The sequence below is a fragment of the Theropithecus gelada genome, chromosome 5, assembly GCF_003255815.1.
Source record: "Theropithecus gelada isolate Dixy chromosome 5, Tgel_1.0, whole genome shotgun sequence".
Taxonomy (NCBI): domain Eukaryota; kingdom Metazoa; phylum Chordata; class Mammalia; order Primates; family Cercopithecidae; genus Theropithecus; species Theropithecus gelada.
In genome coordinates, this window is record NC_037672.1 from 2,671,793 (window position 1) to 2,697,667 (window position 25,875).

General features: G+C 45.0%; 1 protein-coding gene across 5 annotated transcripts in view; it reads left to right on the top strand.

The window, feature by feature from the left end:
• Positions 1–25,875, top strand: part of FAM193A (family with sequence similarity 193 member A) — a 138,720-nt gene that overhangs the window by 50,428 nt on the left and 62,417 nt on the right. For 3 of the 5 annotated variants that reach the window (XM_025386200.1, XM_025386203.1, XM_025386202.1), the window contains exons 6-11: positions 11,008–11,085; positions 12,755–12,867; positions 13,009–13,251; positions 15,738–15,891; positions 16,009–16,188; positions 25,321–25,572. In XM_025386200.1, the coding sequence (XP_025241985.1) occupies positions 11,008–11,085; positions 12,755–12,867; positions 13,009–13,251; positions 15,738–15,891; positions 16,009–16,188; positions 25,321–25,572 (1,020 nt within the window). Of the gene's footprint in view, positions 1–8,263; positions 8,336–11,007; positions 11,086–12,754; positions 12,868–13,008; positions 13,252–15,737; positions 15,892–16,008; positions 16,189–25,320; positions 25,573–25,875 lie in introns of all 5 variants that reach the window. The other 2 variants (XM_025386199.1, XM_025386201.1) reach the window with 1 other exon arrangement.

Below are 25,875 nucleotides of genomic sequence, written 5' to 3' on the forward strand. Positions count from 1 at the left end.
GTCAGGTTCGCCTTGGCCTGGGCATACCCGCTATCACTCACACAGGCTGTCGCCCAGGCTCTGCACCCCAGGTAGAAGGTTTTGTTTTGTGTGTGTGTGTGTGTTTTTTTTTTTGAGATGGAGTTTCGCTCTTGTTGCCCAGGCTGGAGTGCAATGGTGAGATCTGGGCTCACCCCAACCTCTGCCTCCCGGGTTCAAGCAATTCTCCTGCCTCAGTCTCCCGAGTAGCTGGGATTACATGCGCCACCACGCCCAGCTAATTTTGTATTTTTAGTAGAGACAGGGTTTCTCCATGTTGATCAGGCTGGTCTTGAACTCCCAACCTCAGGTGGTCTGCCTGCCTCAGCCTCCCAAAGTGTTGGGATTACAGGTGTGAGCCACCAAGCCCGGTCCAGGTAGGAGATTTTTTAAGTCCAGGAGCCATTTACTGAGCACTCTGCTGTTGAGAGCTCATTGTCCATCTGTCCTAGTCTAGAAAGGAGTGCAGACACATGCACAGGTGGCAGGTGGCTGATGAGGTGGAAGATAGAAGAGGGAGGGCATCTGCTGGAGGTGGATCTGAAGGGAAGGTGCTCAGGTAGCCCAAGCCTCTCAGACAGAGCAGGGCTTTGAGATGGCGCTCCCTCTTTTCACCCCTGGCCTGCCTGCTCTCCTAAAGCGGGGTTGGGCCAGGAAGGAATTGAGAGCGGCCCTGGTTTAAAGATGACAGTAGTGTGAGCAGCGGTAAAGGAGGAGTGACTGAGTTATTTATCTGTTGCACTTTGGAGACTCTCTGTAGGAAAATGGAACCTGGGCTCTAGCCTAAGACATGCGCTGTTTCCATGTCTGCCCTGGCACGGTGAGTGCCACGTGGATGCCAGCCGTGGCTCCTTGTCAGTGTTCCTTGTCAGTGCTGTGAGGGACTGGGAAGAAGGAAGGGACTAGCATGTGCTCACTGATTTCACAGTTACAGGCCGTGTTTTCTGTTGCTGTTCTCTACTGCAGCCACAGGGACTAGAGCTACAAATGGTCTGTTGTTTGGATTTTCGCGGGTTTTCTCCTACTCCATTCTTCTGCGTTCTCAGCCTCCCAAAGTACTGGGATTACATTTGTGAGCCACGGCGCCTGGCCTGCTGGCTTTTTTTGAACCTTCATCAGCTTCAGTGGAATAAGTTCCAGCTTTGTCACATGCGGAATTCTGTGCTGTTGAGCTTGTCTTAGGGCGGGTGGCCCTGAGATTCTCCCATGACTCTGTCTGCGCTTCTTCCTCGGCCGCTGTACGCACAGCACATCAGGGTGAGAAGGGGCCTTCGAGGTCAGTTTGGTCCTGGGAGACTCCCTCTGTGTCCTGAGCCTCATGGTGGGGTCTGAGAGAGCAGTTGCTGTTTTGTGTTTTCTTCAAAGTGGGTGTATTCCTAATTCATGTTTTTGTCTGTTTTTGCAACCAGAGACTTTCCAGCTGTGGCTTGTCACTGACCAGCGACTTCTTAGCCTGACTACTGTGAGAGCAGGGTCTGGATGCCAGGTGGGGAGGGCAGAGTCTCCCACTGCAGCAGCACCTCAGCAGCCTTCATCTCGTGAGGCCTGGAGCATCCCAGGGGCTGCAGCTGTGCCATGTGGGACAGCACAGCAGAGAGGGCGCTGAAAGCTGCATTCCCCTCTGCCATCTGTGGGTGTACCAGCCGATTTTCACAAGTTTGCTGTTCTGGTAGAGGGAGCAGGAGTTGGGGGAAGCTAGGATAGTGGGCATTAACCTGCTCCAGGAAGTGGGCATCTTGAGCACAGGCTCTTCGGGGCTGTGGCCATGCAGGAGGGCCAGTAGTGTGTCCAGGTCACCACTCCCTGGGATGTTCTTGACTTGGGTCCCAGGGAGAACCCTGCATGGCAATCAATACCGGAATGCAGTCCTGGATCTGCCCTCTGAGTGTTTTCCCTCCCTAGTCTTAGTTTCCCACCTGCAAAATGAGATAATGACATTAGGTGATGTTTTAGTTTTACACGAGCTTTTGATTCCAAATAAGTTTTTTGTGTGTTATTTTTAAAAAGCAAAACTGGCCAGGTGCAGTGGCTCACACTTGTAATTTCAGCACTTTAGGAGGCTAAGGTGGGAGGATCACTTGAGCCCAGGAGTTTGAGACCAGCCTGGGCAACATAGTGAGACTTTGTCTCTACAAAAAATTAGGCTTAGTGCCATGTGCTTGTGGTTCCAGCCACTCCAGAGACTGACGAGGGGAGGATCACTTAAGACCAAGAGTTTGAGGCTGCAGTGAGCTATGATGGTGCCACTGCACTGTAGCCTGGGTGACAGAGTGAGACCCTGTCTCAAAAAAAAGAAAAAAAAAAAAAAAAACGGCCAGGCTCAGTGGCTCACACCTGTATTCCCAGCACTTTGGGAGGCTGAGGCAGGTGGATTACTTAAGCCCGGAAGTTTGAAACCAGCCTGGGCAACATAGATAGACCTTGTCTCTACAAAAATACAAAAATTAGCCGGCCATGGTAGCATGCACTTGTGGTTTCAGCTACTTGGGAGGCTGAGATGGGAGGATCGCTTGAGCCTAGGAGGTCAAGGCTATGGTGAGCTATGATCATGCCACCTCACTCCATCCTGGGCAACAGACTGAGACCGTATCTCAAAAAATGAAAAAAATATATAGGCATAGGGACAGTAAATAGTCCCTGTGTTGGTATTGTACTGTGGGCCGCTGGTTACTGGGTACCCTATAGGGCAGGGATCCCCGACTTTTGGGTCACAGACCAGTACTAGTCCATGACCTGTTAGGAACCAGGCTGCACAGCAGGAGGTGAGTGGCCGGTGAGCAAGGGAAGTTTTGTCAGGATTTATAGCCACTCCCCATGCCTTGCATTACTGCCTGAACTCCAGCTCCTGTCAGATCAGCAGAGACATTAGATCCTCATAGAAGCACAAACCCTATTGTGAGCTGCGCGTGCGAGGGATCTGGGTTGTACACTTCTCATGAGAGTCTAATGCCTGCTGAGCTGTCACTGTCTCCCATCGCCTCCAGATGGGACCATCTAGTTGAAGGAAAACAAGCTCAGGGCTTCCACTGATTGTGCATTGGGGTGAGTTGTATGATTATTTCATCCTGTATTACAGTGTAGTAATAATAGAAATAAAGTGTACAGTAAATGTTATGAACTTGAATCATCCCGAAACCATCCACTTGCCTCACCTGGTCTGTGGAAAAGTTGTCTTCCATGAAATCGATCCCTAGTGCCAAAAAGATTGGGGACCACTGCTCTGGAGCACATCCCATGGCACCTAAGCAGGGTGGTTTATTGAGAGTACAGAGGAGGGGAGGAGCAGTGAGATCTCAGGTCATCAGCAGACACTGTGAAGGAAAGACCTTGAGAAGGAAAAACAAAAGGCGAGAGGCCGATTTTTCTTCCTGGCTCACTTTGTCACTGGGGCTCGAGGGAGTGAAGCTGATCTGCTCTGGCCTCACAGAGGAGCGAGGTGTGAGAAGCCACAACCACCCTGGCTGGGAGCAGAGATAGGAGCTCAGGTCTCTGAAGCCCAGGGAAGGGCCACTGTGCAGGGCAGGGTTTCAGGACTCCCAGAGAGGCTGCTTGTGGGAAGCACGTGAAAGGGTCCTTAATCCAAGAGTGTCTCCGTTGATGACATAGTGTCACCTGCTGAGTCTCTGTCTTGCCAGCATGAGTTGCAGTCAGGTTGTATTGCATTAGGTCATTGAAACCTCCCAAGTGCATAGGATCCTGCCTGCCTTTACCAAGGACCTCTTAAAAAAAGAGGTGCCCCAAGCACCTTCTGAGTAGGCATGAATAGCTGCCCACAGTACACTATAGTGGCAGCAATGGTGGTATTTGCCTTTGGCCCAGAGAACACTGTGTCAGGGCCCTCCTCCACAGTCTTGTTAGTGTTTGTAGCAGTAACAGATGTGCAGATGGAGAAGCTGAGTGTTGATGAATCCACTGGAGAGTGTCATCAGACCCAGAAGGGTGGGCATATCAGTCTGTTTTCACACTGCTATAAAGAACTACCTGAGGCCAGGTGCGATGCTCACACCTGTAATCCCAGCACTTAGGGAGGCCAAGGTGGGCGGATCACCTGAGGTCGGGAGTTCAAGACCAGCCTGACCAACATGGCGAACCCCCATCTCTACTAAAAATACAAAATTAGCTAGGTGTGGTGGTGCGTGCCTGTCATCCCACCTACTCAGGAGGCTGAGGCAGGAGAGTCGCTTGAACCCGGGAGGCAGAGGTTGGGGTGAGCTGAGATCATGCCATTGCACTCCAGCCTGGGCAACGAGAGCGAGACTCTGTCTCAAAGAAGAAGGAAAAAAACAACCTACGTGATTCTGGGTAATTTATAAAGAACAGAGGTTTAATTGATTCACAGTTCCTCATGGCTGGGGAGGCCTTAGGAAACTTATAATCATGGCAGAAGGAGAAGAAGAGGCAATGCACGTCTTACGTGGTGGCAGGAGAGAGAGAGCAAGAGGGGAAATGCCACACTTTTAAGCTATCATATCTTGTGAGAACTCACTATCATGAGAACAGCATGGGGGAAATCCGCCCCCATCATCCCATCACCTCCCACCAGGTTCCTCCCCTAACATGTGGGAATTACAATTTGACATGAGATTTGGGTGGGGACAACGGTGAACCATATCAATGTAACAGGTTGATGTGATGTCACAGGGCAGACGTGGAAGGTCCTGTAATCAGGGTGGTGGCAGCCTCGCTGCATGTCCTCAGGACACCTCTAACCAGGCTGGACACCCCTGGCAGGGAAGCATAAGGGACTTGAGGTTGCTGGCCTGAGCGGTCAAGAAATGACCAGTGTGAAGCAAACATTGAGTTCGTCCCAGACAGCCCCCGGGAGCAGAGTCTAGACCCCATGTAGATGTGTGTGATCAGAAAGAGTCCCTTGCAAGGGTCGTTCGAAGGCAGAGTGGGCTGTAGTGTGGAGATGAGTTCCCCATGATAGGGAATGTGGAGAATAGTTGGAGAGGTGTTTGGACTAGGTGACCATGAGGTCTCATCTCAGATTTCATTTCAGGGACACATCTGTCCCTGACTGGGGCTGGTGGCCTCTGTGCCTGGTACTCATTGTTTCCTAGGGATTTGCAGAGTACCCTTCAGGGGAGGCACCTGTGTGCAAGCCTAAGTGCACATCAGCTTTGCCTGTCAACAACGGTGATTTGCGTGTGTCAGTGGTTCCTGTCCTGGTGTTGAACAGGAGATGCTGGCCTGTTGTGGAGAAGCTTTGAGTCTGGAAGCTTTTCTGTGTGGAACTCCCACCTCCCTTTCTCCTGCATTTGGTGTTTTTCTTCTGTAGAATTGACGCTGTTCACTTGATTCATCCCTGGTGGATTAGTCCATTCTTGCACTGCTATAAAGAAATACCTGAGACTGGATAATTTATCAAGAAAAGCAGTTTAATTGGCTCACGGTTCTGTGGCTGTATAGGAAGCATGGCTGGGAGGCCTCGGGCAACTTACAATCATGGTGGAAGGGGAAGGGGAAACCAGCACATCTTACATGGCCGGAGTAGGAGGAAGCGGGGTGGGGAGGTGCTACACACTTTTAAACAACAACCAGATCTCCTGGGAACTCACTATCCCTAGAATAGCACCTTTGGGGAAATCTGAGCCCATGATCCAATCACCTCCCACCAGGCCCCACCTCCAACATTGGGGAATATAGTTTGACATGAGATCTAAGCCATATCACCTGGCTTTCCCATCATGTGTCAATATAAGTTTCTGAGGTTGTGAATAACTTGTAACCTTCTGGTGACTTCAGAAAAATAGTATAGTTAGTGATAACATAGGGGAAGAGATGGAAGAGAAGGAAGATGAACCCTTACTGAGCGCTGGGCCAAACCCAGTGTGGCTAGAGCCTCACTACTGCTTCCTGGTGTTACCACATCTGCAGGTGGGAGGAGGCTCCCGAGGGCCTCAGGCAGGCCTATTGGGGTTTAGGTCAGCGGTGGCCTAAGTAGCGTAACATCCTGCCCCTAGGAGCCTGGGGTGCTGTCCTTAGTTCCACATGTGATGGAAATGGCAGATAAAGTTCTAGTTTCAGAGATTCATTTCTCCAATTGAACTGTAACGAAACGCAAAAATGCCTTTAAGGAAATTCCTTTACTAAGACTGAAAAATCCTTTGGGAATAGTAATTTCTTGATGTATCTGTTTCTTGAAGTTAAACATTTATTTTGAACTATTATATATGGCATTATATATTGCTGTTGTTCCAGGAAAGATAGTATATATGTAAAAATAACATATACGGCCGGGCGCGGTGGCTCAAGCCTGTAATCCCAGCACTTTGGGAGGCCGAGGCGGGTGGATCATGAGGTCAGGAGATCGAGACTATCCTGGCTAACACGGTGAAACCCCGTCTCTACTAAAAATACAAAAAATTAGCCGGGCGTGGTAGCGGGCGCCTGTAGTCCCAGCTACTTGGGAGGCTGAGGCGGGAGAATGGCGTGAACCCAGGGGGCGGAGCTTGCAGTGAGCCGAGATCGCGCCACTGCGCTCCAGCCTGGGAGATACAGCGAGACTCCGTCTCAAAAAAAAAAAAAATATACATATTCTCTCTAGGGAAAAAATACAGTGTCACTTAAAAAGTAAAGTGTATTTCTTTAAAATTGCATGTTACATCGTTTTTACAAAGAGAAAATCAGTCTCTTCACTAAAAGAACCAGAAGATGATTTTTTTTTTTTGAGACGGAGTCTCTTTCTGTTGCCAGGCTGGAGTGCAGTGGCGTGATCTTGGCTTACTGCAACCTCTGCCTCCCGGGTTCAAGTGATTCTCCTGCCTCAGCCTCCTGAGTAGCTGGGACTACAGGCATGCGCCACCACGCCCGGCTAATTTTTGTATTTGTAGTAGCGACAAGGTTTCACCCTGTTGACCAGGATGGTCTAGATTTCTTGACCTCATGATCCACCTACCTCAGCCTCCCAAAGTGCTGAAATTACAGGCGTGAGCCACCACACCTGGCCAGGAGATGCGTTTTTATTTTCACTCTCTTTTGAAGAAACCATGAGAAACAATCCGCCACTAATACAATTGAGGGAAATTGAGCCACTTTAGTAACATCCAGAGAATAATAGTCATTCTGGAACCACGTATGCATGGGTGGGAGGTTGGGGGGAGCTGAAAACAACAGAAATTTATGCTCACAGTTCTCGAGGCCAAAAGTTCAGAATCAGTATGTTAGCAGGGCTGTGTTCCCCTGAAAGCTTTGGGGGCGGCCGCAGTGACCCCTGGAGTTCTTGGTTTGTGGCCACTCCACTCTCCACTGGAGCCATTGTAATGCGCCATTTAATTTAAAACCTTTGAATGAACATTGGTTGCTTCTAATAACATTTTAGAAATTTTATACTGATTCAAAGGTTTTAAAATGTTGAATACATGTAAAATAATTGAGTCTCGTTTCACAAATATGTATGTATGTGGCAAGAGAGTGGTAGGTTTTTGTTTGTTTGAGATGGAGTCTTACTCTCACCTAGGCGGTGGTGTCATCTGGGCTCACTGCAACCTCCGCCAGCTGGTCTCAAGCAGCCCTCCCACCTCAGCCTCCAGAGTAGCTGGGATCACAGCACACACCACCATGCCTGGCTAATTTTTTTGTTTGTATTTTTGGTAGAGATGGGGTTTCACCATGTTGCCCAGGCTGGAAGTTTGAAATCAATTATTTTTATGTTTGCTTTCTAAAATTCATTCTTTGTTGTTTGACACATACATAAGCCTGCAAGTACCCAAATTTGTTCCCAAAAAAAAAAAAAAAAAAAAAATTTTCCCAGAAGCTGTAAGGAGTCAAGGTAGAGGTTTTAATTGATGTTATTTATCAAACAACTCTTAAGCTCTACACTAAGATTTTACAATAACTGCAGACATATACAGTGAAAAGGGAGAATTGGCACCCATATTGAATTTTCCCATCCAAGAATATGGTATGTCACTCTTTTTTAAGGTTTTAAAAAATATCTTGTATTATGGTTTTATAGTTTGTAAATCTTGACCCATTTTCTGCCTCCATAGTCTGTAGTTTGAGGGGCTACTATGACCGGCATCTTGAGCAGGGAATGTGTGTTTAAAGCGTTCATGCTGGAAACTGGGAAAATGGAGATGCCCTGTGACCAGTTGTCTCACCAGATGCCGGCATTAACTCCTGTAGTTTTTGAGTTGAGTCTTGAATCTGGGAGTCTAGGAAATCACAGTATCTTCTACAAATAATGATAGGTTTATCTCATCTTTTCCAGCATTTGTCCCCTTTTTTTGGCTTCCACTAGGACCTTCAGACCAGTGTGAATAAGAGCATTGATACTGGCACCCTTGTCCAGTCCTGGCTTCGAGGGGCTGCTGTGAGTGTTTCACCATGAAGTTTGATGCTTGCCATACAGACTTTTGATACTTTCTAGCAAATTAAAGAAGTTTACTTTTATTTCTAGTTTATTTAGGCTATCATTTAAAAAATAAAACAGGAAGATGTCAAAATTGGTGGTATGATTTTTCTTATATCAATTTCTATATGAATTAAGAGTTTAGGTTACCTAATTTTGACACATTCTTGCATTCCTGGGATGAAACGCTAGTAGATCATGATATGTCATTCTTTATTCCATTATTAAATTTGTTAGCTGATATTTGATTTAGGACATGTGTGCGCCTGTGTGTGTGTGTGTATGTGTATTTGGACAGCTATATAAAATTATTTTTAGAGGCAGGGTTTCACACTGCTGGCCAGGCTGGAGTGCAATGACAAGATATTAGTTCTCTGCAGCTTCGAACCCCTGGGCTCAAGCTATCCTCCCACTTCAGCCTCCTGAGTAGCTGGGACCATAGGCACGTGCCAGTGTGCCAGCTAAATTTTGGCTTGGTGCAGTGGCTCGCACCTGTAATTCCAGCACTTTGGGAGGCCAAAGCAGAAGGATCGCTTGAGCCCAGGAGTTTGAGACCAACCTGGGCAACATAGGGAGAACCCCATCTCTACAAGGAAAAAAAAAAATTAGTCAGGTGTGGTGGTGTGTGCCTGTGGTCCTAGCTACTTGGGAGGCTGAGGTGGGAGGATCACAGGCCCAGGAGGTTGAGGCTACAGTAAGTTGTGATCACACCACTGTAGTCCAGCCTAAGTGACAGAGTGAGAGACTTTGTCTCAAAGATAATTTTATTTACAAACAAATGGAATTTTTTGTAGTGGTGGGGGTCTTACCTTATTATCTAGACTGTTCTCAAATTCCTGGCCTCAAGTGATCCTCCCACCTTGGCCTACCAAAGCGCTGGGATTACAGGTGTGAGCCACTGCATCCAGCTAGGACTTTTATATCTGTATTCTGAGGTATAATTGAGTTGTCTTGGTCTTTGAGGTCTTGTTTTGTATAAAGGTTGTGCTAGCTTCATAGAATGCATTGAGAAACTCTCTGCGTTTTTGCAGTTTTCGGGAATAGTTTAAATTTTCTGTCCCATAAAGGATTTGATAGAACCTACCGTAAAACTTTGGGGCATAATTCATTTTTACAGGGAAGAATAACAAGAACTATAGATCTTGTCTGCCTTTTTCATGTATATGACATTTATTAGTCTATCTCAAGTTTCCTTCTATGTCGAGTCAGTTTTACAAATGGAATTTGGCTCAAGAAGTTATCCACATCATTTAGTAAAGGGTTGTAAGCTCACACCTGCAGGGCTAGGGAAAGTCACAGAAATGGATGATATGGGGTAGAGCAGCCCCAGAGTTCCTGTGGTGCTCATGGCCATCACCACCCTCACCTTAGAAAGTGCCCTCAGTTGGGATAGGCCCTGGTGGAGCGTGGGGCATGGGTAGTGAAGGCCACACCTGGGTGTGCGTGCATGTGTTCTCCTGTTCTCTGTTAGGGGCAGGCCACACTTGGGTCCAGCAGTCTTCACAGGGCCACCAGAGCTGCCGAGTTGTCAAGAGAAGCCAGAAATCTGGATTATTAGGTGAAATCTTGAAATTTTTTTTAAAAAGGCATTGTGCAAGTCGGACAAAACGGCCTATGAGCCCCTTGTTTGCAACTCTTCTTTAGATACTGCAAAGTATCAACTTAAAAAGATACTTTGTCTCATAGTTTAAAAAACAGCCTTCTGGCCAGGGAGTGCAGTGGCTCATGCTTGTAATCCCAGTACTTTGGGAGGCCGAGGCAGGTGGATCACTTGAGGCCAGGAGTTCAAGACCAGCCTCGCCAACATGGTGAAACACCGTCTCTAGTAAAAATAGAAAAACGAGCTGGGCGTGGTGGTGGGCGCCTGTAATCCCAGCTGCTCAGGAGGCTAAAGCACAAGAATCGCTTGAACCCAGGAGGCACAGGTTGCATTGAGCCGAGATTGCACCACTGCACTCCAGCTTGGGTGATAAAGCGAGACTCAGTCTCAAAAAAACAAAACAAAACAGCCTTCATACGTACCCATATCCTTTCTCAATCCTGGTTTTTTTTTTTTTTTTTTTTTAATGTTACCTTTTTCCCCCTTTTTCAGCCTTGGCAGAAGTTTACAGAACCGACTTTCGGTTTTATTAATCACATTTGCTTCTCTGTGTTCTCAGTCATGTCTCTTTTTGCCTTTAATTCCTTCCTACTTCATTAGTTTTGCTTTGCTTTGCTTCTTAAGTCTCATATGCCTGTTAATAGCTCTTCCTTTCCTGTAGTCTGAGCTCTTCGTGTGGCAGGACCAAGTTGCCATCATCTTGCTTATTTCTAACACATTCAGGGCACATAATGGGCATTCAGTAAATAGTGAATGTTCATCCACTGTATTGTCAGATTTAGTCAGAATATCTTAATTTCTTTTTTTAATGTTTATTCATCTCTTTCATGTGAGAAAAGTACTTGTGATGACTGAGTAAAACAAAGAAATACCTGTTAACATATTTGTAGTATTGTATCTTTATTGTTTGCAGATGATGTTTCTCATATATATATCATTTTAAGAAAATCTCCTCGTGAAAGTGTCTTGTATAATTGTCACAGGTATTAAGGTTTTTCTTTTTTTTTTTTTTTTTTTTACATCCTCTTACTAGATGACAATGAAAACCAAGCAGCGCATGTTAACAGAAGACTGGGAGCTTTTTAAACAAAGAAGATTCATTGAAGAACAGGTAAGCTTGTCAATAAGAGAGGCAATTAAAGGAAGTAGAAATCTGCCCTGACAGCAAATGACTTCTCTACACGTTGATGTGCTCCGTTAGAACAGCATTGGAGGACCACACTGGCATGTGCTGCCAGCATTAAAAACTGTTCAAGATGGTGTTTTTAATCTCAAAATAAACTAATTTTGTGCACCTATTTCCTTATTTTCCACATACGCCTCAAGAAAAACCCATGTGTATTGAGCGGCCCCTCTAGCCCACAGCAGCCCTGGGTATTTTGCAAAGGATATTACCTGAGTCCCCACAGTCCCTTATGAGGCAGGTGGTGTCATCTGCAGTTTACATACAAAGGAGAGTGATAGGGTGAGGTTAAGGATGTCGCTTGATGTCCCAGAGCTGGGATGGGGGCCCAGCATCCCCAGACAGAGTGCTCAAACCTCCAGACAGTGCCAGGCGCAGTGCCTTCAACATGGCAGCTGGCAGATCTGGACTCTCCCTTCCTCAACTTCCTGGCAGTGCCTCCTCCAGGCAGGTTTGTGCTCCACCTTTGCTGATACTGTTTGGCAGAGCTTGCTAGCAACATCCTGTATCTGGTCTTGGGGCCCTTGGCTTCATCTGGAAACTTGGCTTCTTCTGATCTCCCATCCACGTGTCACACCGACTGTCTTCCTGTTCTCTGCCACTTGTCTCCATCTCCTTTACGAACTCCAATTTCATTGGCCTTTCTGCAAATATTGGTGGTTCCCTGGCCTTGACCCCATGCCTGTCTCCACATTTACATGCTTGTGGTCTCCTCTGGGCACCACAGGTATACAGATGGCACCAGTGTTTTGGCATGCTCACCTCTTCCCTTTCCCCATTCTGCATGTGTCCTGTGCTTTTGTTGTTGTTTTGAGACAAAGTCTCACTCTGTCACCCAGGCTGAAGTGCAGTGGCGTGAACTTGGCTCACTGCAACCTCTGCCTCCCAGGTTCAAACGATTCTTGTGCCTCAGCCTCCCGAGTAGCTAGGATTACAGGTGCCAGCCACCATACCTGGCTAATTTTTGTATTTTTAGTAGAGATGGGATTTCACTATGTTGGCCAGACTGGTCTCAAACTCCTGACCTCAGGTGATCCGCCTGCCTCTGCCTCCCAAAGTGCTGGGATTACAGGCGTGAGCCACCTTGCCTGGTCATCCTGTCCTTTTGAGTGGCCCTTCCAGCTGCCACCTGTCCCATTGCCAGAGTGGGTCCAGAGTTCTTCTTTGAAATGCAGATGCTCACCTTGTCTATTGGAAGTTGAGACGCCATTTCGTCAGTAGCTCCCAGGCCTACCCCTTGCCCTCCACGTACCAGTTTTCATTCCTACAGCTCTGTTCTCAGTACCTTGCAAGTACCAAGCACATGGCAGACAGGGTAAAGGCTGGGTGTCTGCAGCAGGTGTCTGCTCTGAGGGCGCACTGCAGCATGTTTGCTGAAGACAAAAGCGATTAGGGTTTCCTGGTACCTGAGCCCTTTGTGGCTCAGCCCCCTGCTTGCTACCACCTCCAGGTCTGCTGCCCCTCTGTTCCTGGTCCTGTCCCGCTGAGGAAGCAGTGTCTGTGAACATGATACATGTTAGCAGAATTACTGAAAAATAATGAGCCATGTCTTGGGGAAGGGTCTTGCAAGATTAAAGCATTTTAAAATTTCCCCTAGTTAACCAATAAGAAAGCAGTTACTGGCGAGAACAACTTCACGGACACCATGAGGCACATGTTGTCGTCCCGGCTGAGCATGCCCGACTGCCCCAACTGCAACTACAGGAGAAGGTAAGCCTGGATTGTGGTGCTGGCGCGGCGGGCCTGTGAGACCTTCACTGGGCTGAGCGGAGGCCCAGAACCGACCCTTAGAGAGCGTGGTCTAGTCTTCTGCATTGGCTGGCTTGGTAACTGTCCTTAATTCCTGATCAGATGTGCTTGCGATGACTGCAGCCTTTCACACATCCTCACGTGTGGTATCATGGACCCCCCCGTCACTGACGACATCCACATTCACCAGCTCCCACTTCAGGTGGATCCTGCTCCCGACTATCTTGCTGAGAGGAGCCCACCCAGCGTGTCGTCTGCAAGCTCGGGGTCGGGCTCCAGCTCTCCCATCACAATTCAGCAGCATCCCAGGCTCATTCTCACAGACAGTGGCTCAGCACCAACTTTGTAAGTTGTGGCTTTGTAATAAAGTTTCAGAAATTGAAGTTGTCCAGTAATGAGAAACACATACAATAATGTCCACAGAAGTATGGACATCATTATTGTGCTTTTTGTGACAAGGGACCCTGAGGTTTTTAAAGCAACTTTTAAAACATGAAATCAGTAAACCCAAACTTTTAACACTGTTTATCTGAAAATAAAAATGGTAAATTAACAAAGGCCAGTAAAGAAAAAACATGTTAGTATGCAGAGAAGAAGTGTCTCTAATTCTGGCTTCACATCTCCTCATTCTGAAGGGTGACCAGTCTGCCATCCGTCCTGTCTCACTGTCAGCCCAGCACTCATGCTTATTTCACGTCTTGCTAAGCCTCAGGTGATCGCTTTAGCAAAAGCAGTTAAAGGTTTCTGTTTCTCATGTTCCCGCATGATGAGAAGTGCATTTTGTATTAGCAAGGTGACTGTGCAGCTGTCACCAATTCACATTGTAGTTGACCGGTCCCAGATTTCTTCAGAGTTGTGACCCTTTCATTTGGGGAGGCTTCACGTGCTGATTTCCAAAAGGGTTGTGCATGAACGTATGTAGTTGCTAAAGTCAGCTTGGGTTTACTTTACATGTGTCGTAGAGCACACAGGCATCATGTTCCCTGTGGCGGTGTGCAGTGGGACAGATTGTTGTTCCTGACCTTGGCCGTGTAGCGTTTCTGGGATTTCTCTGACCAGCTGACTTGTGTTCATTCCCTCCGTCTCGATTTCTCATGGTGACTGGCGTTTTCCTTCAGCCTTTCCATTTTCAATTTGGGCTTGTTCTCAGACAAAATAATTCTTAAAGGACTGGTTTAAACTGACTGACTCTCTTCATACAAAGATTGCAGCTGCTGTTTATTGCCTTAGAGACGCTGTGTTCTCTCCAGGGCACAAGAGTGTTGACATTTTTGCAGCTGGCTGTTACCCAACTTCTTACTGAAACATAAAAATTAAACATATATAGCCTAATGAAAATTTAAGATGGAAAATTTCGTCCCTGTTCATTTGTCACAGCTGCTGATGTCAGTTATGGTCTCTTGTGCCACACGTGGTAGTGGAAGAAATTGGCTGTGGGAGCCTTTCTCCTTGGGCCGGAACTGCCCATCACCAGTTACCAGGAGGCTAGGTTCTCAGGGCATCTGGGCCTTCAGCAGCTTGTGATCGGTGTCTTCCAGACGTAAACTATGATTTGAAAATCTCCATTGTTATCTTTTGGTTTATATTGTCTCTTTCGTGTGCCTTTTCTAAGTTGGTTAAAAAGAACAATGTGATTGTAGTCACTGTACCACAGTACTTCTTGGACCTTATGGGTTGGATCTTTATGGAACTAGGGCTGGTGAAGCCTCCTGCTGTCACATGGAGCAGATGGCTGAGTTACTTCACTAGAACCTCAGTTTTCTCATCTGTAAATGGTGCTGGTGGTCATCCTCAGGAGTGTGTGTGAGCATTGGCCCAGGCAGTGTCCCAGGTGCAGTGGGCCTGCAGGAAGCCCTAGGACTCTGCACCTTGTGGGTGCTGTTTGTACTTCCCTCTGGTGAGCTCCAGACTCTAGCACGTTACTTGTAATGTGTTGAAAAGACACCTGAATTTGGTAGTCCTGGACACTCTTCACTCATTGTAGGAAGTGAGATCACAGCGAGTTCCTACGGTTTTGCCTTCTGGAGGTTGCTGTGTGCCCAGGCTGAAGATGGACTCAGTGCATGTTTTTGTGGACCTTGGAGCATCTGTTTGCACTGACTTTGAATGTGCCAGTTCTTTTAATGCACCAGAAGATTATACATCTTAAGTAGTCTCTGTAGGCTAAAGCCTTGAAATCTGTTTAAAATTAATTTCAGTAAATTTTTCATTTGCCTGTTGCTTAGATGTCTTGCTAAAGCTGATGTTTAATTATGATCATTAGTGACCAGGCCATGACTGACCTTAAAGCAAAAAAAAAATAGTCTTCTGTTACATAAGTGCCTTTAAAGTTTTGTTCAACTATTTCTGAAAATTTCAGCCCTAAGTTGAAAAAGCAAACACTAAACAGCTAAGGTTAAAAAAGCAAACACTAAACACCTAAGGTTGCCATCTGTACCCCTAAATTGTGTTGGCTTGGGAGGAGCAGAGAGACTAGTTTTATACTAGCACTCTTCAGGTCAAATGGAAACGTTATGTCAATCAGTCTGGTTAAATTTTTGTAGTTTCCTTGATATTTCTCCTTTTGGAGGTTTTTTTGTTTGTTTTTTGTTCTTCCAGATGTTACATTGTGTTATGTTAATGTTAATTAACATTAGCAAATGTTAATCTTCCAAGCATTTTTGTCATGTTCAGGTTACTAAGACATGTTAGTAGCATGAATGATACTTAACTGATACTCTTTGTAAATGAAAGCAGTGATCTGTCCAGGAAATATCTGTGCTTAGTGACTGGTTTACTCACCGTCCTTCACAATTGGATGACCTCACAGTGCCAATCTCTGCTTGTGTCAGTTGTAGTGATGATGAAGATGTTGCACCATTGTCAGCCAAATTTGCTGATATTTATCCATTGAGTAATTATGATGATACTGAGGTGGTGGCCAACATGAATGGAATCCACAGCGAATTGAATGGTGGCGGGGAAAACATGGCCCTGAAGGATGAGGTATGGACATGGCTTCTTCGTAGCAGCAATAAATGACATAAAATGACGGCCTGACATTTTAATTTTTTATATTACTCTGTTTTGAAAAGTGCAAATTACAAACGATTGTCTTTAAAGTCTCCTCAGATAAGCAGTACCAGTAGTAGTTCCTCAGAAGCTGATGATGAAGAAGCAGACGGCGAGAGTGGTGGAGAGCCCCCAGGGGTCCCGAAGGAAGATGGAGTGCTGAGAAGCAGGAGTCCCAGGACAGAGGAGAGCAAAGCAGACAGTCCACCCCCATCCTACCCAACACAGCAGGTAGGACTTTGCTTTCTGTTTTGCCAAGTATCTCTTTTTCTGTGTATATTTTTTCTAAACGTGAACATTACTGAATACAAAAGTATTCTGTTTCCCATAATTTCTGAAGGTTAGAACTGAAGAGAATCAAGGCATACTTACAATCTCCATTTGAATCTTGTTTTTCTTGCTCAAATATCAATCTGGATTTCGCAACACCCCATAGTAGCTCTATGGAGGCCTTTTTTGTCTGTATAGAAGCAAAGAGAGGAGTTAAAAAAAATAGTGGAGTATTAAAATTTCAGGAAAGATTTGTTTTTCCTATTCATTATCTGTTTTTCTGTTAGCCAAAGGTGAGGGTACCTTATTAGCCTTTTTTCTCAGAATTTCATAAATAGATGCTTAACCAGTTTTTGGCCGGGCACAGTGGCTCACGCCTGTAATCCCAGCACTTTGGGAGGCCAAGGTGGGTGGATCACTTGAGGCCAGGAATCCAAGACCAGCCTGGCCAACGTGGCAAAACCCCGTCTCTACTAAAAATACAAAAATTAGCTGGGCATGGTGGTGGGCACCTGTAATCCCAGCTACTTGGGAGGCTGAGGCACAAGAATTACTTGAACCCGGGAGACAGAGGTTGCAGTGAGCCAGGATTGTGCCCCTGCACTTCAGCCTGGGCGACAAAGCAAGACTCTGTTTAAAAAATAATAATAATAATACAATAATAATAAGCAGTTTTTATATGAAAGAACAAATGAAGGTCAAAGTGCTTGACTGATTTATTAGGTAATATAAATGTAACACTCAGATGGTAAAGGTGATGTTGAAAGGTCTATCTGGGAAGTCTGACCACATCTCCTTACCAGCTTTTTCTTCTATGTGTAATGTTTTTGATGTCTTATCCAAGAAAACTTTGCCTAACACAACACTGTTTTCTTTTAGAAGATTTATAATTTTAGTTCTTAGATTCTATGGTCCATTTGACTCAACATTTGCTTATTGTGAGGTGAGGGTATAATTCACCTTTTCAGCATAGGTAGAGATCCAGTTGTCTCTGTACTGTTTTGTCAGAAGTACCCTATTGAATTGCCTTGGCCATTTATTGAAAATGAATGGACTGTAAATGTAAGAGTTTATATTTGGCCGTTCTATTCTGTTCATTTGATCTCTGTGTCGGTCCTTACACCCATAGTGCATTTGACAACTACTTTATGGTAAGTTTAGGAAAATGGGATAGGATCTGCCCTCCAGCTAGGTACACCTTTTTCTCTCTTTCTTTTTTTTCTTTGAGACGGAGTCTTCCTCTGTCACCCAGGCTGGAGTGCAGTGGTGCGATCTTGGCTCACTGAAACCTCTGCCTCCCAGGTTCAAGCAGTTCTTCTGCCTCAGCCTCCCGAGTACCTGGGACTACAGGTGCACACCACCACGCCCGGCTAATTTTTTGTATTTTTAGTAGAGACAGGGTTTCACTATACTGGCCAGGCTGGTCTCGAACTCCTGACCTCGTGATCCGCCCGCCTTGGCCTCCCAGAGTGCTAGGATTACAGGTGTGAGCCACTGCACCTGGCTGGTATACCTTTTTCAAAATCGCTTATGCTACTGAAAGTTCTTTGCATTCCCATATAAATTTTAGGATCTACTTGTCAACTTCTACAAAAAGCCTCCTTGGATCTTGATAGGGATTGCATTGAATTCTTAAATATATATTTAGAATTCTCTAGTGAAATCCTCTGGATGTGGTTGTGGTCTTTTATTTGTGGGATGATATAGATCAGTTTAGGGAGAATGGAATCCTAACAAAATTGAATCTTTTAATCTATGAATATACTTTTTCTTTCCATTTATTTAAGTCATCTTTAATTTTTCTCAGCAGTTCTAAAAAATTTCCAGTCTTTGTGTCTGGAATATGTAAGTATTATGTGTTTTCATTCACAGTAAAAGGTATTTTCTAATTTTGATTTCCAACTGACCATTGGTAATACATAGAAATACAATTGGTTTTTTTATATTGGTCTTGTGTTCTGCAGCTTTACTAAACTTGTTTATTCTAGTAAGGTTGGTTTTTTTTTTTGTGGTTTTTTTGATAGGTTACTTTGGATTTTCTATATACAAGATCATGTTGTCTGCAAATAAAGTTTTAGTTCTTCCTTTCCAATCTGGATGCAATGTTTTTAATTTCTCTTCCCTTCCCCTTCCCCTTCCCCTTCCCTTTCCCTTTCCCTTTCCCTTTTCTTTCTTTTCTTTCTTCTTTTTAAGAAACAGAATCTCGCCGGGCGTGGTGGCTCACGCCTGTAATCCCAGCACTTTGGGAGGCCAAGGCAGGCAGATCACAAGGTCAGGAGATAGAGACCATCCTGCCTAATACAGTGAAACCCCGCCTCTACTAAAAATACAAAAAATTAGCCGGGCGTGGTGGCGGGCGCCTGTATTCCAAGCTACTCGGGAGGCTGAGGCAAGAGAATGGCGTGAACCCGGGAGGCGGAGCTTGCAGTGAGCCGAGATGGCGCCACTGCACTCCAGCCTGGGCAACAGAGCGAGACTCCGTCTCAAAAAAAAAAAAGAAAGAAAGAATCTCACCCTGTCACCCAGGCTGGAGTGCACTGCTGCAATCATGGCTCACTGCAGCGTCAAATAGCTGAGCTCGAGCAGTCTTGCTCCCTCAGCCTCCCGAGTAGCTAGGACTACAGGTGTATTACAACTACAGGCATGCGCCACCATGTCCAGCTTAAAAAAAAAAATTTTTCTTTTTTAGAGATAGGGTGTCACTATGTTGCCCAGGCTGGTCTTGAACTTCTGTCCTCAAGCGATCCTCCCATCTCAGCCTCCCAAAGCTTTAGGATTATCGATGTGAGGCACCACACCCAGCCTGGATGCTTTTACTTTCTCTTTTTTTTTTTTTTTTTTGAGACGGAGTGGCGCTCTGTTGTCCAGGCTGGGCTGCAGTGGGGCTATCTCAGCTCACTGCAAGGTCTGCCTCCTGGCTTCATGCCATTCTCCTGACTCAGCCTCCTGAGTGCTTTTAATTTCTCACTCTTGCCTTTTTGAGCTAGGTGGAAATTTAGTACAGAATAGAAATGTTGCAAGCAGACATCTTTGCCTTGTTCCCAGTCTTAGGGGAAAAGCATTTAATCTTTGACCACTCTTTAAATGTGATATCAGGTGCAGGTTTTTTATAGATGCCCTTTGGGTTGAGGAAATTCTATTCTACTCCTAATTTCTTGAGTTTTTTCATGATTTGAATATTGAATTGTATTGAATTATATTGAATATTGAATTGTTTGATTTTTCAAATGTCTTTTCTGCATATATTGCAATCCTGTGGTTTTTGTTTTTTATTTTGTTACCGTGGTGTGTCACATCAGTTGATTTAAGGATATTAAATCAACCTGTGGTCCTTGGGATAAATCCCACCTGGCGGTGATATATAATCCTTTTCATATGTTCCTGAGTTGGTTTACTAATATTTTGTTAGGATTTTTGCGTCTGTGATAATATTAATAAAATATATTGGTCTGTAGTTTCCTATCTCTGTGCTGTCTTTGTCTGACTTTGGTATCAGAGTAATACTGGCTTCATAGGATGAGTTAGGAAATGTTTTTTTCACCTGTTTTCTGAAGGAGTTTAAGATTGAGCGTTCTTAAATATTTGATAGAATTCACCAGCAAAATCCTATAGGCCTGGTCTCTTTTTGTGGGAAGATCTGTAATTACTAATTCAAGTTTCATGTGCTTGGAATAGGTCATTTCCAATTCTCTATTTCTTATTTGAGTGAATTTCAGTAATTTTTGTCTTTGTAGGACTTTATTCATTTATGTTGTCTAATTTGTTGGCATAAAGTTATTCTATTCTGTTGTAATCCTTTTTAATTCTGCAGTGCCTGCAGTGATGTTAATTCTTGATTTTGGTAATTTTATCTTCCTTTTAATGGCTTCAGTCACTTGGGCTAAAGATTTGTCAATTTCTCTGTTTTCTTTTCTGTGTTGTCGGTTTCCATTCTGAAATTCATTGTTTCTTTCTATGTTCTTTGGGTTCGGCTTGCTCTTCCTTTTCTAGTTTGTTGAAACAAAAGCTTAGATTACTGATTTTAGAGCTTCCAAATTTATTGAGACTTGTATATGGCCTAACATATGGTTTATGTAGGCCATGTTCTATGTGTACTTGAAAATAATTTCTATTTTGCTCTTGTTGTGTGGAGTGTTCAGTAAAGGAAAGTTTGATCAAGTTGGTTGATGGCATTGTTCAAGTCTTCTCTATTGTCTTGGTCTTTTCAGGCTGCCATATGAGGACAGTAATCCCATTCCTGAGAGTAGAGCCTTCCAAAGTCCTTATCACCTAATACCAGCACTTTGGAGGTTAGGCTATCAACATAGGAATTGTGGAGGGGCACAGATACTCAGTTCATAGTACATATTCTTACTGATTATCTGTCTGGTGGTTTTATCGGTTACTGAGAGAGGCATATTAAAGCCTTCAAGTTGAACTGTTGGATTATTTCCTTCTCCTTTCAGTTCTTCCTGGTTTTGGTTCATGCATTTGGGGGTGATGTTATTGAATTATTGTGATAGCTCCCCTGGTGTATTGCCCCTTTTATCATTATAAAATGTTTGTCTACTAGTGTTGCTTAAAGTCCATTTTATTTGTTAATATAGCCACTCCACCTTCTTGGGTTACTGTGTACATGTTGTATTTTTCCATCCTTTTACTTTCAGTTTCTTTGCATCTTTGGATCTAAAATTTGTCTAACATCTTTTAGTTGGGCCTTGCGTTTTTATCCTGTGTATGTCAATATCTGCCTTTTAAAATATTAAACAAAATTTTTAGTGTACCATTTTAATTCTTTTGTTGATTCTTTTTTTAATTTTCTTAGCGGCTGCTGTAGGGTTACAGTATGCATCTCTTGTGAATGTTGGTGTAAAAAAAAGAAACAAAAATTAAAATACAACGTGTGTCTCTTTTTTTCTTAGAGACAGGGTCTTGCTCTGTTACACAGGCTGTAATGTGGTGGCATCGTCAGAGCTCACTGCAGCCTCAAACTGCTGGGCTCAAGCAGTCTTCCTGCCTCAGCCTCCTTAGTAAGCTGGGACTATAGGCGTGTGCCACCATGACCGGCTAATTTTTTTAATTTTAGTAGAGACAGGGTCTCCCTGTGTTGCCCAAGCTTGTCTCAAACTGCTGACCTCCAGTGATTCTCCCGTCAGGAACTCCCGAAGTGCTAAGATTGCACTTAACCACTGTACCCAGCCACAATATGCATCTTTTTTTTTGTTTTTTGATACAGAGTCTTGCTCTGTCACCCAGGCTGGAGTGCAGTGGTGCAGTCTTCGCTCACTGCAACCTCTGCTTCAGGGATTCAAGCAATTCTCCTGCCTCAGCCTCCCAAGTAGCTGGGATTACAGATGTGGATCACCACACCCCGCTAATTTTTGTATTTTTAGTAGAGACAGTGTTTTGCCACATTGGCCAGGCTGGTCTCAATCTGGCCTCAAATGATCCGCCTACCTCAGCCTCCCAAAGTGCTGGGATCACAGGTGTGAGCCACCGTGCCTGGCCACAATATGCATCGTAATTTATCACAGTCTACTCCAGGTTACTACTGACTTAATTCCAGTAAAATATACAAACTTTTCTCCACAGTAGCTCCATTTCCTTCTTCCTCCTTTGTGCTATTATTGTCCTATATATGATTACATTTGTATATGTTATAAATCAATAATTGTTTTAATTACTGCTTTATACAGTTTTATAATTTCTAGAGCAAATAAAAAGAGAAAAATACATTTATATAGTGCCGGCCGGCTGGCCGGCCTGCCTGCCTTCCTTCCCTCCTTCCTTCCTTCCTTCTTTTCTTTCTTTTTCTTTTTTTTTTTTTGTTTTGTTTTTGTTTTTGTTTTGTTTTGAGACAGAGTCACACTCTGTTGCCCAGGCTAGAGTGCAGTGGCACGATCTTGGCTCACTTCAACCTTCGCCTCCCAGGTTCAAGTAGTTCTCCTGCCTCAGCCACCCGAGTAGCTGGGATCACAGGCAAGCACCATGGCACCCGGCTAATTTTTGTATTTTTGGTAAAGATGACATTTCGCCATGTTGACCAGGCTGGTCTCAAACTCCTGGCTTCAGGTGACCTACCCGCCTTGGCCTACCAAAGTGCTGGGATTATAGGCGTGAGCTACCACGCCTGGCCTGTATTTATACAGTATTTTCTATTTGCTAGCTGGCTAGTCATTTCTGGCATTCTTCATTTTAAATTCTGCCGAATTTAAGTTACCATCTTGTTTTTACCTTCCTTTAATATGTCTTACAGGACTAGTTTGCTTGCAGTTAGTTCTCTGTCTTTTTGTGTAAATGTCTTTATTTGGCCTTCATTTTAAAAAATAGACCGGGTACAGGGGTGGCTCACGCCCAGCACTTTGGGAGGCTGAGGCGAGTGGATCACCTGAGGTCAGGAGTTCGAGACTAGCCTGGCCAACAGGGTGAAACCCCCATCTCTTCTAAGAATACAAAAATTAGCCAGGCGTGCTATCATGTGCCTGTAATCCCAGCTACTTGGGAGGCTGAGGCAAGAGAATTACTTGAACCCGGGAGGCAGAGGTTGCAGCGAGACAAGATCGCGCCATTGTACTCCAGCCTGGGCGAGAAGTGAGACTCCGTCTCAAAAATAAATAAATAAATAAATAAAAAATAGAATGGTTGTTTTTAGGAGTAGCTTTAGATTCACAACAAAGTTGAGTGAAAGGTACAGAGATATCCTATACTCAGTGTCCCTACACAGAGCCTTCCCCACTATCAAATTCTACACCAGAGTGTTACTTTTGTTACAGTCATCAGGTGTCAGACTGTTAGAACAGTCAATTCTCTTGGCAGCCTGGCTTTCTCAAGAAGGTGTTTTAGTAGGGTTTGGGGTCATCCTAGGGACTTGGCCTTGGGCTGCAGGAAGCCTTAGGTGGTCATTGTGTGCCAGAGTTCTGTAGCTCTCAGTATCTCTTTGTTTTTATCCATCTTAAGGTTCACTGAGCTTGGATCTGTAGATCAGTGTTTCTCATCACATTTGGGGAGTGGAATGTCCGGGTGTTATTATTTCCTTCGGGACTGGGTTCTGCCTGTGCTGGAGTGGTTCGCTGCTCTCCACGGGCCTCTGAGCGTCTGCATACTTTCCCCTTGTCTCTTCTGTCTGTTGTTAGATCAGTTCCATTGCTCTTCTTCAAGTTCACAGATGATTTTTCTGCTTTTAAGTTTGCTTTTGAGCCCCTTTAGTGAAATTTTGGTTTAGCTATTGTACTCTTCACCTGTAGAATTTATAGTTTACTGTTTTTTTGTTTCTCTTTTTTTATGGTAATTCCCTACATGTTGAATCTTTATTTTCATATTTTCCTTTAATTCTCTGAACATGTTTTAACAGCTGCTTTGACATCTTCGTGTGCTAATTTAATATCTGAACCCACTCCTGTTAACCGTTTGACTATTTACTTCCTGCTTATTGGTCACATAACTTTTTTTTCCAAACAAGGTCTTGCTCTGTCACCCAGGCTGAAGTGCAGTGGCATGATTACAGCTCACTGGAGCCTCGAGCCTCGACCTCCTGGGCTCAAACAGTCCTCCCACCTCAGCACCCCAAGTAGCTGGGACTATAGGCACACACCACCATGCCTGGATAGTTTTTGTACTTTTTGTAGAGATAGGATTTTGCCATATTGCCCAGTCTGGTCTTGAACGCGTGGGCTCAAGTAATCTGCCCACTTCTGCCTCCCAGAGTGTTGGGATTATAGGCATGAGCCACTGCGCCCAGCCTAGGTCATACTTTTATCTTTGCTTGTCTCATAATTTTTTGTTGAAAACTGGACATTTTAAATAATGTAATGACTTTGCATTATCATTTTTTCCTTTGAGGGTCTTTTGTTGTCTTTTGTTTGTTTCTTTGTTTTTGTTATTTCCTGCGCTTCAGTTGCAGGATCTGTATCTCCCACATTATGTGGCTATGGATATCTCAGCTCACATCTTCTCTTCTGCTTTTTAGCTTGGCTTCGAGAGGTCTGCCCTTTGTCCACCTGGCTGATTGGCCAGCTGATGATTTGGGCGGGGGTTGCCCATGCACCTTGAATCCACAGGGGCTCCACTGTTGGTTGAGGCACTGTCAGCTGTGGGGTGAATGCGGTCAGCGCTCACAGCCAGTTCTCAAGCCCTTGTTGGCGCCTTCCTCCAGCCCCTGAGGTGTCCTCAGTGCGTGTGCTTTCCCGGTCAGCCGGCGAGTTGTGGACAGTTTAAGAAGCCCTTCTGTGGCGCTCTCATTTCCAGGGTTCTCCCTATTAGATTTCTGTCTCCTCTGCCACTCACCCCAACTGGGACCTCAGTCTCACGGGAACAGAGCTGCAGGCTTCCCTATTTATTCCCTTCTGAGTTCACTGCTTTTACTGCTTCACCCTCTGCCTGACCAGGCTGCTGTTTTTGGCAGCAAGGTTGGTTTGCACTGGCATCCCTGCAGTCACAGAACTTCTGTGCCCGATGCAGACTGAGTCAGGGGCGGAGTACAGGTGCAGAAAATGGAAAGGGTCCCAGACAAGAAAGTCTGGCGACTTGCTGTTCTTCCCTGAAGTTCTAGCTGATTTACATGAATAGATGTGTCTCAGTATTTTCCTTGGGCTGATTTCCAGAGCCTCAGAATGGTTGCCTTTGACAATTGTGTTCAGTTTTACATTTGCCCTGAGGGAAAGGAGCCACTGACCTCTTCACTCCACCATATCCATAACCGGAAGTCACATCTCTGCTTTGTTTTGGAGAATCTGTGTGTAACCATTTAGAAGCAGTGTGAGCCCAGTGGAGCACGGCCATCCCCTCTCTACTCTGTCGTCTTCACCAGTTCCCTTGTCCCTGTTCACATGTGGGAAGTGAAATTTTCTGCATTAGGCATAGGATACAGAACCAGTGGCTCTACCTGAGTCTGTCTGTGGAATGAGGTACACCTTTCCTCTCTGTGCAGCTTCTTCAGTCCCAGTCTCTTGGGGTCCCTCCTTTTCCTTGCATGGAAGGCCCTGGTCAACTCAGGGTGTCAGGAAAAGCCCACTTACCTTTGTATTTGCTTTGTAACTACTTGGCAGAATGTGACTGACTTTAATTCATACCATTTATTGTTTCACTAAATAGGTTTTTTTTTTTCTTTCCTCTTAGGCTGAACAAGCTCCAAACACTTGTGAATGTCATGTTTGTAAACAAGAAGCTTCTGGACTGACACCATCTGCAATGACAGCCGGAGCCCTTCCTCCTGGCCATCAGTTCATGAGCCCAGAGAAGCCCACACACCCTGCACTGCACCTTTACCCTCACATCCATGGACACGTGCCTTTGCACACCGTTCCACACCTGCCACGCCCCCTCATCCACCCCACCTTGTATGCAACGCCCCCCTTCACACACAGTAAGGTAAGTCAGGGCAAAAAGGGTCTGAAAGCTCACTCTTCCCTGAGATCTTGCAGGAGTACGTAGTCAAACAGAAATCTATGAATTAGCAACTTGCGTAGGATAGCATCTGCTCTCAGTAGGAAGGTCTGCAAGGGTTTCCTTTCACCATAATCTCTTAAGCCCTGTAATTTTGAACCTTTACAGTTGTAACAATCATTAACAACAACTGTGAAGATCATAGTCCTTTTATTCAGAATTAAATAGAACAGAAGGATTTTTCAGGTGATACTTCTAACAGGTTAAACCTAGGGAATACTTCCACAG